The 14,826-nt window shown below is 45.3% G+C and overlaps 1 protein-coding gene across 1 annotated transcript in view; it reads right to left on the minus strand.

The window, feature by feature from the left end:
• The window catches only part of LOC146194398 (uncharacterized), a 35,120-nt gene extending 24,878 nt beyond the window's left edge, over positions 1–10,242 (minus strand). Inside the window, exon 1 of the mRNA XM_084596547.1 lies at positions 10,058–10,242. Coding sequence (XP_084452673.1) covers positions 10,058–10,171 — 114 coding nt within the window. The 5' untranslated portion in view covers positions 10,172–10,242. The remainder of the gene's footprint in view (positions 1–10,057) is intronic.
• Positions 10,243–14,826: the final 4,584 nt, after the last annotated feature.

A 14,826-nucleotide genomic window follows, 5' to 3' on the forward strand; every position in this document is an offset into this window, starting at 1 on the left:
TGCATGGTGTGCGTAACGGGTTCATGGCACAGTTTGTGAGCTCAAGCAAATAACTGCGTTGCCTACCCAAACAGTGCAAATTATTCTCCGGAAATAACGTCATCCTTTGCGTTAGATATTTATAAAATGACATGTTTTAGTGCATTTCGTGAACCTTTGAATGCTGGCGCATTATGGCATGCTCGTCTACACAGTTGTCCGCACTCGTTCGTAATGTTGAGGTGTTATATCTCTGCACAGGCTGGCCTTCGAAACTTTCTGTGTTCAATGGAAATAATAATTTCCATTTATTATTTCCAGAAATAATAAATTTCTGGAAATAATAAATAATATTTAGCGCAACGGGGACACAAAACAAGAAAGAGGACAACACGGGTGGTTACTCCAACTGTTTTATGAGGAGACAGCATACGAAACATATATCGCTCCCAGCTGATCCGCAAAATTATTTAATATGTCTAGAAACCAACTAGCTCAGCAGTTAACCCTCTTAAAGAACAATTTCTGGGTGTATCTAGTTTTTTCATGCTAGTCTGCAAGCTCTCTCAGGTCCATGGAAAAGTGGCCACGTTATCAGCGGCTGTCTTGAGGTTTACTATGAAACAAAATGAGCTGCGCACAAATATGTTTAGAGGAGACTATTCATGTTTTACAAAACGGGAGTTATTTGGCAGCCGAGTGTTAGAACATGTGTGATGCGGCCCACCTTTTGTCTCACCTCGATCCGCATACATGTTCCTCAGAGGCACATGGGGAAGCATTGCTTTGTCGAATCCTTGTTTGCAGTATTCATGCTTTAGAATAGACTTGTGCGGGTATTAGTTCAAAAATGCATTTTAAGGCGAAAGTCTCACTAGACACAATACACGGAAATCTGTATGTCGTCCCCTCTGGACGGTACCCGGAAAAATGGTGTGGCAAAGGTGATTGTCTAGCGACGAGTGGAACGAAGGCATACACCACTGCCGCTGGCGCACTATTTGCTCACATGGCGCAACACTAGGAACCTACATGCGGCGCCAGAGTTAGCAAAGCTGTGACCCAACCGTTCTTCTGATGGCATTGCGCGTGATGCCTTACAATCTCGCTTTCCATTTAGCACGTGTCTGCTAGTCAAATTGAAGGCGATAGAGATTCGAACAGACATGTATACTTACGTACCTTTAACGGTATGCTATAAAACCACGTTAGCAAAAGGTAAACGACTTGCGGAAAAAGTAGATGAAGAAAGAGACGTGACAACAAGACAGAGCGCAGTCGTTTACCTTTTGCTAATATGAACCAACTCGCCCAGAAGAAAGTACTTATTTAAAACCACGGTTTCGGCGACTGCAGCTCAAAAACGCCGCTTGAAGCATGACGGTATACGTGCAACATGCAAGCACGCATACCGAATAGAATACCACTAGATTGAACTGTAATATATGTCGGAAAGCCCATTCGGAAATATTTTAGCCGCGCAACTTTCACTTAAGCAGCCTTACGTGTCTCGTACAAAATACTTTTTAACGGCGAGAACCTTATTGCAAAACCCGGACCCACTGGGATGCAGTGTTCCTGTTGGCAGCCTCACAATATATGCTTATCGGGGTTCGAGGGGGAACGGGCCTATCGGGTACATCACAAAGGGCGTGCCGAAGCTCTGAGTATGTGTTGCGGGGGCACAAAAGCGATATTCGGAGGAAACAAATCCAACGTAGAAAGTGAAAAGTACATGTCAAGTAATTACAAATGAACCGTTTAGAAAGCGACATTATTATATTTTAACAACCTACTACAGGCTACTTGCCTTTATACTTCATTAGTATATGGTCGTAGTTAGCATATTTAACATACGGAGTGCTCTAAGACTGATCTGGAGCCCCACAATGCGGTTTTGCCAGCCCACTACAATTAACCAAATATGGGTAGCCTCAGCAACTATTACCATGACGCCTCTTTGGTATGCTTCCATGAGGCACTGCTTTTACAGGATCACGCCGGAGTCTGCAAAGTGCGCAGTTCGTAATTTGCACAGCCGCACTGCAACCCCGTTTGTGCGACTGAACATTTTATTTGGAGTGGGGTCGGCCATCTTCACCTTGCAATTTGCTGCCGGTGTTCAGAGGCCGAGTAAGTGCAAATTGCACAATGAAGGACCATCGACGTGCTCTCTCCTGACGCAGGCGATGTATTCCTGTTACTTCCAAGCTACTGTTGTCCTGACCGACTGCATGGATATTTAACTTGCATATTGAATTCCTGCCCCCTTCCTACCTGGAGTTTCCGTATATAACACATAATCCGGTAGGCGACTGTGTCATCAGAGGGAAGCAAGAACAACAAGCAAGACGCATCCCCGTTTTTAGGCAGCCGCGATGCCGGTCAGACATCACAAAACTGTCTACAGTTGAGCATAATCTGCACGCGGTGCTGCCATCGCCTAGTAAAGGCCTTTTTCCTGAGCCGTGTCGTATACTCCTTCCCCTGCCTCTGGCGGAGGAAGGTAAAGCCAACGCCCTTTTCGACAGGCATATAGGGCCATCCTCAACTTACCACGTTGCACCTCCAATGAACGTCTTCTTCCCATGGACTGCCATAACTCCCTAGCGGAGCTCATGGAACCCCACCGCTCAGCTCAGTTGGAGCGACTATCCTCTGCCCAACAGGCCGCAACATCCTTTCTCGAATTCCTCTCCCACCTGCCGATCACTGCGCTACATAACATACATTTCCTCTTGCTATATGTCGCGTCCCTACGGCGCATCCCCTACCTAAGAATATGCACTTAGAACACCATGTCGCTTGCAGAAATGCACGCGCGGAAGCTCTTCACAAGCACTACGGCTTGCAACTAGAGACCGTCTATGTAGACGCTGTCTCATACCCATCTTTCCCAACATTCTCGCTCAGCGTTGTCTCCAACTCCCTGCAGCTGGTCGCGGCCGGCAAGACTTTTGCGTCCCCTTCCCAGTAGGCGGAGAGACGACAGTTGCCCTCGCCATATCTACTACCCGTGCACCCCTACATTTAGCGACTGAAAATCCGCCGTCCAGAACTTCTACGGCTGTAGGATCTCTGGCCCAGCATTCGGGTTCCTCGCCTCCCTCCTTACACCCGACAACCTCATTCATTGAATGTGGGTCCCCGCTCCCGCGGGTCACCCAGATAACGAAGCAGTCCACTCTCCAGCGGCGCAAGGATTTCCAGCGCCCGTGGAGATGCTCGCGAGCACATGGCCTCGTACCACGAAATCTCCCTCTATTTTCGCGATCAGCGAACCATCTACCCGCCTCATCACAAATATGTCAATTAAATATAGCAGATATGGCGCCAGCTTCCGTCTCGTACATTCCCTGCTTTCTTAGCTTTAGTTCATGACTGTTCTCCCACAGTGCACACTATGTGGGGCACCTAAAGATGATTTTATTCTCATTATATTTCAATGCTCGGAATTACGCTCTTTAGTCACTTGGCAACTCTCCGACCTCGAGCAATGTGACACTGCGGTGCCTAGCTGTGATCCTGCCGTTCAAAAACGACTGGGGGACTGGGCTTTGGGAATCCCTTGGAAACACCAGTTTCCGGCTACATCACATAGCCAAGAGCCGAACCTTCATTTAGATGTGACCATTTTAAAGTTCCCAATGTTCCATAACATTTTTCACCATCACCACCGTTGGGCGTCTGCCTGCACCCGCCGCGGTGCATAGGACACGAGCGCATCGGGCACGAGCAGCGCGCGGAGAAAGCGCGCACAGCCAAGGTAGAACAATCAGCCAAGTCGCCGCGGCGACGTGGCTCCCGGTCAGCGCTGTAGAATTTCACCGCTAAGGAAAGAGCGCGCGCTGCAGTCACGCCGGCAAACTTTATCGCTGTAATAGCTGTATCGTGCAGGTAACTCACCTATGAGGTTGAAACGTGGAGGGTAGCGAAAAGGATTAAACTTAAATTGAGGACAACGTGCATTGTTTTCCAAACTGAAAAATAGACCATGGCCCTACGTTGGCACAATGCCCACATACAACATGGCTGACCTCGGCCCTTTGGAATGTGCCCTTTCAAGAAAGGCGTGTCAACGTCGAACCTGCTTTAGGCGCTGACTCATCATCCACCCCTTAGTGTAGTTTCTCCTGCTGCTGCCGCTTATTTTCTTTTTCAGGCCTCGGGATCGCCAGTTCCATGTTCAGAAATTCACACCGAAGGAAACATTCTTTCACTCCTTGAACTGCATCTTTCTTCCCCATTCTGCCCCTTCCTCCCTGTCGGACTTTTTTATTCGGAAGCACAAGAGAATTCAAACCCCCGCCAATGATGATCGCGCTTCCCAGACGAAGACAACCCCTTGTTTTGCGCAGGCTTATTAACGCTCCGCGATCTAAAACACTTAACAAATATTTAAAATCTGCAGATGGCGAACTAAACACGTCACGTTTCAATCTTCGGACTGATTTGCTCAAATAGATCTGAATTGGAAAATATTTATTATCAGCATTGAATGATATGTGGGCACTAGACGTAGATCGAGTACGTGGCTCTCAGCGACCATATGAACCCACTGAGTGGCCCAAATTTGCGTTAACGGGTCTGCGCTGGCCAGTATAGCCTCCCACCGCTCTAGAGAAAAGACAGGTGGTAAGTCCGTCGGTGGCGGCGCTTTTTTGCAGCTCCATTAATGTGATCGTACCCAGCTATCTCGCCGCATTTTAAAATTTGAGTTCTATTGCGTTGGGTGCTAATCTTCACGGTCTAAAGAAGGCTCGCGTCTGCAGCCGATGCCAGGTTGCTTCCTACCTTTTGTCAAGTTTCCTGTCTGGTATATCCGCCTTTCTAGCCTAAAGTGATTTCAGCCGTCATGAAATAATATGATTGCATCTCTCGAGAAATGGGGGTAATCAACCTAGCTCACTTCTCAACCTCGAGCTATACTGTGAGCCAATTCGTTTCCCCTGTTTGCCGAGTGTGCTGCACCCGTATTATTTCCACCTCTTTTTGGTTCCATTCATGATGTTATAGAATTCGCTCTGTCTCCTTAGAGATCATGCCCCTTGCAAATTGTTTATAGCGGCTCTGAAGTCGCCAATTATGGTGAGAGCTTTTGTGCTGACCATCGCCATGGCGATAGCCGCCTCCTCTGCCATCCCTGATTTGTTTGCTTTTATCTAACCTGCCAATTATGTTTTACCTGAGTCGTTTACGCCCACGACAGCAAGAGTTGCCTCCTTCGTCTTCCGCCAGGTCTACATAAACAGTGTGTTCAGAGCCTTCTAATTTGGACTCAAGGGCCTTTGCTCTTGCTCTTCTCCTGCCTTCATGAAAAGCAGGGTGCATATTTTCTCGGTAGCGGTTTAAAAAGAGTGCGTTCCCCACTTCGGTCTGCAATTTTACTTGCGCATTTCTTTCTGGGATCCTATCTCTTACTCCTAGTTTACAGGATGTTGCATCCCTTGGATGTCAATAGTCAATATAGTCAGTAAATTTATTTCCAGGTTCAACTGGAGTGTTTCCCTGCTAAATGCTGCCTATTCAGTTTGACAGTGTCTATGAAACCCATACCAGCGATAGCACACGAGTGGTGAAGGAAATTTTGAAATCAGTCCTACATGCAGTGGTCACATTCAATAAAGAAAATTCAATGCATATGCACACTGACTAATAGGCTTTACACTAAATGGTAGCGAGCCTGCCTATCTGTGAGATTATATGTGCCTCACATAGTTCCGTGGTGCTATTTTAGACCCCCAGTTCAACAAGTCTTTCCGTAGGTGTGCAGTGGGGTAGCCCCAGTGCTACTTTATAAGCCTGCCTTATCCTTCTATTTTGTTCTATCTGCCAGCCCTAGCTTAAGGTATGGAATGGTATACACTATTCTGCCAATCCCAAAAGCCTGAATAATTCGGCACAAATATTTCCCTTTGACTCCCGTCGTCTGTTGGCTAGTCACCGTATCAACCTGGCTATCATGTGAATTGTTGACGTAAATCTATTCATTGTTTTCGTGTTTTTTTTATCGTCTTGAAGTATCAGTCCAAGGAGACTGATATTGCACACTCTGGTTATCGATGTGCCATTTAATTCTACCATAATGTCTTCTGCGTTGATAACGTGTTTTGTTCGCCCCCTCAATACCAGTAGTTCGGATTTGCTTGGCGAGCATTTTATCCCTGCCCATTCCGCGTATTCTTCAACATTGTTGAGGTATTCACTATCTACTAATGAAAATGGCTTTTATTTCACGTCCGTATTTGTGTTCTGTATTTTATAGAATGGCCAAGTGCTTTGACTTGCAGTTCACATATTTACTTAGAACGTGTGCTTTCATAGTATCCCGTATGCTGCTGATTGTCGCCTTTCATTTGCGCATTTTTTATCTCCAACTTCATGAGCCTCATTCGAGGCCGGATTACGTGTATATCATGAAAAATATATGCTAGAATTCAGAGTTACAATATGTAAAACAAACGTTTTGGGTTTGGTTCGGATTATGGAGTTTAACAACCCAAAGCGACTCAGGCTATGAGAGACGCCGTAGTGGAGGGCTCCAAAACTTTAGACCAATTGAGTTTCTTTAACGCGCACTGACACCACACAGCACGCGGGCGCCTTGTTTTCCACCTCCATGGAGAAACGGCCACCGCAGCCGGGATTCCATCCCGCGTCCTTGGGAACAGTAGCCGAGCGCCCTACCACTGCACCACCACTTTTTTTTTAATGCCTGAATTTTGCAAGACAACACAAACACACACAGGACATTGATATAATAAGCCTGCCAGGGGCTGGCTTCGTCGTTCTAAAATTCCTTTAGATCCATCAAAGGTTCTACCTTTGGCAGCCACCCAGGATTATCATCGTCAAACTTCACAATCTCGGTAGACCAATGGACAGCCTCGTGGAAAAAAAATTCGTGCAGGACGCGCATCAGGATCACGATGATATCCTGCCATGCGTGAACGCCATATAATGTGGAGGCCTATTAGCATGATTAAATCATATGGAACCCTCTCCTCATTTTGCGTGGATAAGTACTGCATTCCGTGAGGATTAATAGGTAAATCTTTCGTTATGGTTCTTGGAAGTACGTCTCAAAAATAAACCCCTTCCCAACAGTGAAGAAATACATGATCTATCGTTTCTGGCTGTTTACAAATTAAGCAATGTGCACCCCACGGAAGAAATAACCCTTTTTCTTGCAAAAACACTTTTACTGGCAAAGTTACAATAAGCAACTGTTAACCAGGAGGGTATAACCGGAGTTGTTGATTCTGTAAAAACCTTTAGCGAAGTTACAGGCAGTAGGGTAAACTGGTCCAAGTCCCTGGGACTCTGGCATGGTAGATGGCAAACTGCTCCTGATAATTTTGCAAGCGTGCCCTGAGTGACCACTCCGCCAAAGTACCTTGTCGTGCCACTATAATGCTATCGTGATAGCGAGACATATTGAAGAGCATGCACAGATGACATGCGTGAGAGGGCAGATAAGTGGAAAGGAACTGGTTTATCAAATTTTTGCAAGAGCCACAATGTGCAACCTCTCCTTTATTTCTAGATTGTGGTATGCGATGCAAGTTTTACACTGTGCAAGATTAAGTGCGCAGAAGCTGCATAGCACATTGGCGGTTTTCATGTGGGCTTTAAAATGCGAAAGATGCAGCCGCACGAATTTATTTAGAAGTGCCAAGGATGGCGGCGTTGTTTAGGGCATCTTTTTTTTGCGGCAGATTGTCAGCAGATTTCTGTTCCTGCGTGACGTTCATGATCCATTTTTGTTCACTGTCTGCCAAAATAGGCTTGCACGTGCACTGCCAGATTTTTTTGTGCCAACCGAATGTTACACGGGAGGTATTTTTGGTTACTTTAGAGAAGTTGTTGAAAGTGTGCGCTTTCTTTCTGCAAGATTTTCAAAAGAATATTTATCAACTGTGAAAAAGAAAAATTGTACAAAGATTTGTGCGTCGTTGTTCTTCCGGAGCCCATCTATAGGCCCATATACAGGGGAGGCCCTGGCAGGAATGTACTGAAGAGGATAAAAAGAATGAAAGTGCCGGCAGCGGCTAAAACTTTCTTTTTTAACCACTGCACCCCCACGGCAAGGCATATGTCAATCGTCACGGATTCTTCAAGCACATTTTATAAATTTACAAATACACGTCTCAAAATTACATACCTGTCACCAAATATTTAAAAAGGTAGCAGACATACAGTGCGGTAACCAAGTGAAGGGGGTTTGGTTGCGCATATTGACGATTCCAATTACCACACGAACAGTCGTCTTCGCGGGAAGATATCTCAGGACTTAGACGCGTGGGGTACGTTCGGGCTCATCTTCCCCTGGGAGCGTAAATTTGAGTAGCTGGAGGAAATCGTGCCTTGCTGACATTACACAGATTTCAGACAAATTGGACCTTCTCTTTCCATGCCCGGTTAAAACTTTGGAACTGTGATGTTTATTATGTCCACTGGCTTTTATTTGAGTGGGATCCCAAAGGAATTAATGAATCACAGTGAATGATAACGTATCTTAATTTATTTATTTACACTCTTAAGCCTTACTAATGGTAATGGCAGAAAGAGAATGATCAATACGTACAAAAGCAATAACACATGCTAAAGATTTGGAATATTGCAGAATAATGTAACAAGCATATTGTGTAGAAATTATATGAACACCATATCAAAAGAGCGGCTATGCGGGTATAAAATCATGGAAAGCGAAAATGCACATACAAAGTAATTGGAAGCGATGAACAGGCAACAACAAGTTGGCATTAATTAAAGTATTCGTCGAGACGTGTCTGAAATCCTGTCTTGCCGGCAGTCTCGAGAACGTGAGCAGGCTGTCTATTAAACAGCTCTATTACATCAGGAAAAAGAAGAAAAGGAAAATACGTCAGCACACGCGAGCTTATCGCTGCACTGATTCAATCGGGTGGTAAGCTTAGCAGGTGGGTACAAGTAATTTTTGCTTTCTTATTTATCTTTAAAACTACATGCAGTATTTGTCGTAACAATTTCAGCCCTTGCTTTTTTTTTCTTATTTCCTTCTTCTGATGGTTGCGGAACAACAACGTATATGCAATGTGGCCAGTATATTTATTCAAAATATTTGTCACATTGCATATTTTGGGATTATCTACATACCACGGGTACTCTCTGAGGGTATATTGATTCAAAAGCCCGAGCAGGCGCAGGCTCTTAATAAGCGGCAGTGTATTGGACTCTTTCGGCCGAAAAGCCTTCACCATCGCAGTTCCCCAGGATTGAAATAAATGCCCAAAAAGAACAAGTGAGAAAACGCGCCTGAAAAATACACACTTTCGTTCTTACCAAATTTGTGACAAAACCACCTTTCTGCACCGTTCAGTGTGTTGCCGTATCAATCCGCTTCCCGTTCATTATCCTTCTGATAGCAAAACTGAAACATAGTTCGCTACAGGCATTCGAACCGATGACGTTATGCAAGTGCAGGCATCCATCGAGAAGCGAGACAGTTACTGCGCCTTCCCTTTCGCCAGAAGAAAAAATATGTAAGAAAATTTAAGTAATAAAAAGGGGCGCTATCGCGTCTTAGGCGGAGCTGAGCCCGGCGGCCCCGTTTGCCTGTCGCCCATAGGGGCGTCTTCTTCGATGGTTGCCTTCTAGGGATGGTGAATAAATTCAACTGAACATTAGTTGCACAGCGACAGGTTGGCTCAAGGGTTAGGTTGCTCTCGAGTTGCTCAATTCGCAGACACGGTTTCAATCTCGCCCCGGCTTTTACATTTCTATAAAGACTATACGCAAGGCAACCGCGTATTGTGGGATTTCGCCGCACGTTAAAAACCCTCATGTGGCCGATTTTATCCACAGCCCTCTAGTACAGAGTGTTTCATGGACTGGGTTTTTTCGGGACGTTATTACCATGAACCAAACTTTTGTTATCCAATCTTGACACGCTTTTAAGATGCGGTCGCACTGCGGGACTTTGATGCCATTCTTCAATTGAATATATTAAGGTTAGGTTTTAAAATGCTTCGTCACGTTTTTTCCTTCAAATGACGAGAGCGAAAGAGATTCTAAAAAGGATAAGACACCTCCTCACCCTGCTGTGGTCCTGGAAGTCTTGAAGATCGCTTCGCAGTTCTGGGTAATACCGTTCCTCAGCCAAGGTCAGCAGGAGCTGAATGAAAACGAAAGTGGCTGTTCTTGGGAACATGTCGTGGATAAGAACCTCCGCTATGCGTACTTTAGGAGACTACTGTCAGTCTGCCTGTCAGCGGCGGTCGCTTTAAACTCAAACAGGGGAGGTGAAGAGATAGGAAAAAGCAAGGCCCAGTTACAAGGTTGGCTTCCGGTGCCTTTATTAAGATGCGTTGCACGGGGAACAGAGAGGGCTGTGAACTTTTAAGCATGGTGAAACTTTCAAACAAAAATAGACATCCATATCCGGCCTATAATAAAGGATATCAAAACAGCTCTCATGGAAGGGTTTCGGAGGAAATGCCAATAGCTAATCTCAAGAGACAGCGGCAACGTCCTGATCTGTACATCAGTTTGAGCTAACGATTACTTAAACATATTTTGCGCTTGTCGGCGGTATCGCAGTCACGCAGGCGACTACAACACTACTATTACTGGCTGAGCCTACTGATACATAATACGCAACAGGACTCCTAGTAGAGCAAATAAAGCGTAACACAGCACACGGTGACTACTGTTAGTAATAGACGTGGTTACAACGCAGATCTTAAAGTTACTTTCGGGCTCTGTATTGATGCAGAATGTTTCCTTACGCGGACTGCAAACACGAAGATGCGCGATATGATCTGTGCTGCGAAGGTGGATATATCTTTATTTATTTATTTATTTAATTATTTATATACCATAAAGGCCATTTCAGGCATTACATAGGGGGGGGGGGGGCGGGGAGTCACGTGAAGAAAATCGGTTTTAACAGGCGCATAAGTGAATATCGGTTTTCAAGATCGGAGAAGAAAAACAATAATTTCAGGCCGCAATATTTTTATACAGTAGTTATGTGGCCTTAAGCAATGTTATGCACTCTTAAGAAACAAGGTACGCGCACGCCTAATACCGAGCAGTATATGGAAATGGACAACACAAAATACAGCACTACACATGAAGGAGAAAACGTTATGAGCATCGCAAAGTATTATTAAGAAACCTACTAAATCAGATTAACATTCAATTCCCTCCAAAGCCTTGAGGAATAAACCGTGGTCAGGTATAGTAGCGACATCTGCTGGCGAACTGTTCCATGGTGAAATAGCAAGTAAGAGTGGTGAATATTTAAAGAGATTTGTGCGCGCATATATGGGGTTGATTATAAATGGGTGGTCTACACGAGTAGATATGCGGGTGACAGGACAAAGAAACGTTTTTCGAAAGTCAGATGAACCACGATATAATTTGTGCTTAAAAGAAAGGTGGGCACCTCGTTGCCTAGATTCAAGGCCAATAAGTTAAATCGTTGTTTGAGACTGTTTACGATAGTTAGGTAGAAATAATAGAGGGCAATAAACCTGGCTGATTTACTCCGTAGTGATTCAATGGAGTTTGCTAAGTGAACTTGAGAGTGCTAAAGGATCTATGTATATTCAAGCTGAGACCTGAAAAGCATTATATAGGCTATGAGTTTCGTTTGTTGATTAGCTTGATACTAAGCGGGCTTCAGGAAGCCTAATGTTTTAGCGGCCTTGTTAATATTATTGTTACGTTGTGGCAAGCCGATGAAAACAGGAGAACAGAGAACAGAAATATGATGCTCGATGGTCGTGAGGTGACGTTTTAATGAATATGTTAGCGGTCCTAGCGCGAGCGCTCCTGCCCGCGCCACTGCCCGCTTCTTCATCGTTGCTCGTCCGCAACATGACCCGGGGCCAACGAGCGATCGTCCCGATCGTGGACGAGGAAGTTTACCGATGGTGATGATTCCATGGCATGATGATGGGCGTGTCTGGATACTTAACAAGGAAGAAGAAGAAGAAGAAGAAGAAGGAAGAATCGAACGGCTTGCCGGCACAATGATTCCCGATGAACCTTGGCCTAGGACACTCTCTGTCCACACATTGCTGCGACTAAACGGCGGAGGCCAAGGTACGCCCCGCATGGCATAGGCAAGGGTGGATGTCTTCAAATGTAGCGGTGTCTTGGGTCGTGGGATCGTTGGTCGGCACATCAGGTCAGTGGGGTCACATATGGGTCGTTCCGGTCTCTCCTTGTGCCTTGTGGTCATGTGTGGCGTCTCGGGTCAGCCTCTCCTTCGTCGCGTCTTGTGGTCCGGACGGGGGGGGGGGGAGGGGGGGCGGAGGAACGGCAAGGTCTTGCTGGGTCCGGCAGGCTGAGGAACAGCCATACGATGCCTCCTAACCTTCCGCCGACGGCGCAAGAAATCGCAGGGCGCCGAAGGTCCGGACCAGGATGAGGGGGTGATGATGACGTACCCAGCACCTCCAACCAAATGTTACATTACGGCAAGCCGATGAAAACAGCAGAACAGAGAAAAGAGAGATGATGCTGGATGGTCGTAGGATGACGTTTTAAGGAATATGTTAGCGGGCCTAGCGCGAGCGCTCCTGCCCGCGCCACTGTCCACTTCTTCGTCGTTGCTCGTCTGTAACAATATGCTCTATGGGAGTATTCCAAGTAAGGTCAGAAGATAAGAGTATTCCCAGATATTTAATGAATGATACATGTTCAGTTGCATCGGCTCTAATGAATTAGGTGTGAAGGACGACGTATCCCCTTTTAATAAACGTTTGAGCTTCAGTTTTGTCAGTATTTATTTGCATTAGCCACGTTTTACACTAGTCAGAAATCACGTTTAAGTCATGCTGTAAGATAATGTGGTCACGAGGGCTTTTAATGGGACGGCAAAATGACACAATCGTCTGCAAAAAACGAATACCAGAGGCAATGTTATAATGCAAGTCATTTATGTACATGAGGAAAAGAATCGGTGCTAAGACGGACCCCTGAGGTACAGTCAATTTCACTAAAGCAAGAGCGGAGACGTTTTTGGTAATGATAACCGATTGAAAACGATCAGTTAAAATATCCTTGATCCAGTCAATGGTCTCAGGGAATAAATTCATTGCATTAAGCTTATGGATTAGGCAGAAGTGAGGAACGCGATCGAAGGCTTTAGCGAAATTAATAAAGACGGCATCGTTGGGATGAATCGAGTGAACAGATTGGTGAAAATCAGTGACCAACTCAAACAGCTGCGATTCGCAGGAATGTCCACGTTGAAACCAGCGCAGATGAGAAAAGATGAGTTTAGAATTGGTTGGTTGGTTGGTTTGTGGGGTTTAACGTCCCAAAGCAACTCAGGCTATGAGAGACGCCGTAGTGGAGGACTCCGGAAATTTCGACCACCTGGGGTTCTTTAACGTGCACTGACATCGCACGCTCGACTACTGTTCCCAAGGACGCGGGATCGAATCCCGGCCTCGGCGGCAGCTTTTCGATGGAGGCGAAAAGCAAGGCGCCTGTGAGTTTAGAATTCACAAGGTACTGCGTGATTTGAGATGCTAGAATGTGCTGAAGGAGTTTGCATGAAAGAGTAGTGAGCGAGATAGGCCTGTAATTGTGAAGTGAATTTGTGTCTCCAGACTTAAAGACAAAGTTGACATGAGCAATTTTTCAATCCTTAGGCACATTGTCAGTGTCAAAGGAGTGCTGAACCACCCTGCACAGCAGTGATCGGAGATGTGCTTGGTTATAGATTTGTGCAAATGCCATCGGGTCCGGTACTACAATTTGAAGGCAAAAGGTCAATGGCTCACTATACCCCATGACAAGAAACAGTGATATCATTCATGGAATGACGAACAGATTCCAGAATGCCCGTGTCGGAAAAAAATCTCTTCGTCAGTAAAAACAGTACTGAAATATATATTGGATTGAATCGCCAAAAGAGTCTCCTCATGCTGTCTATGCCCGAACTAAGGAGAGCGTAACAAGAACTGGGATTTACAACCTTCCAAAATTTCTTCGGATCATTCCGCATCACGTTAGGAATTTCAGTAATAAAGAAAAGGTCTTTTTCTTCTTTTATCTGCATTCTCACGAGAAGAGATTGCGCATGATAAGCCTCCCAACGCTCCTCCGAATCTCAGACAGCTTCGTGTCGCTATAGAGCTTCTGTTTGAGTATGCTGCGTCTGATTATTGTCGTGAACAACGGTTTACGATGACAAGGGGCTATTTCTAACATCGGTACACATGTGTTTTGACATTCAAAGAGTTTATCACGAACCAATACCCAGTTGTGGTTGATTGACCGATCCTCAAAGCCATCGAGATAAAAAGCCCAGAAATCGACCAGCATTGACGTCAGATTTTCAACGTCTGTCCTTCTATAATCATATATTTTTTCTTTGCATGGTCGCATTTCTCGACTTCGAGGGAAAGTTTAACGGGAACAGCAAATATTCACTAATTTTATCAGAAACCGTTCATATGAAATGCACAGGGTCGGTCGTGAAAAAGAGGTCTAAAAGAGCTGTATCATGAGTAGACGAAGTTACAAGTTGTAAGCAAAAAAATTGAGCTATATCAAGCATTTTTATACATTCACCTTTGTACACTCACTGAGGACAGTGTTAGTAGTCCGGCTGATGCCTGGATAATTAAATTCGCCTGCTAGAACTAACACAGCATTTGAGAACAACGATTAAACTTTAGCGATAGTATGATGAAGGCTATTCGTGAAGTAGCGATAGTATGATGAAGGCTATTCGTGAAGTCGGGGTAGGATTTAGGCGGCCTATAGCACGCACCTGCTAATAGTCAAGCTAGACTCGGCGAAGGCTGGCATTGATAACCGGCCCCTGGCTACCAGCGCATG

The sequence above is a fragment of the Amblyomma maculatum genome, chromosome 3, assembly GCF_055883805.1.
Source record: "Amblyomma maculatum isolate TAMU_Amacu chromosome 3, ASM5588380v1, whole genome shotgun sequence".
NCBI classification, from domain to species: Eukaryota; Metazoa; Arthropoda; class Arachnida; order Ixodida; family Ixodidae; genus Amblyomma; species Amblyomma maculatum.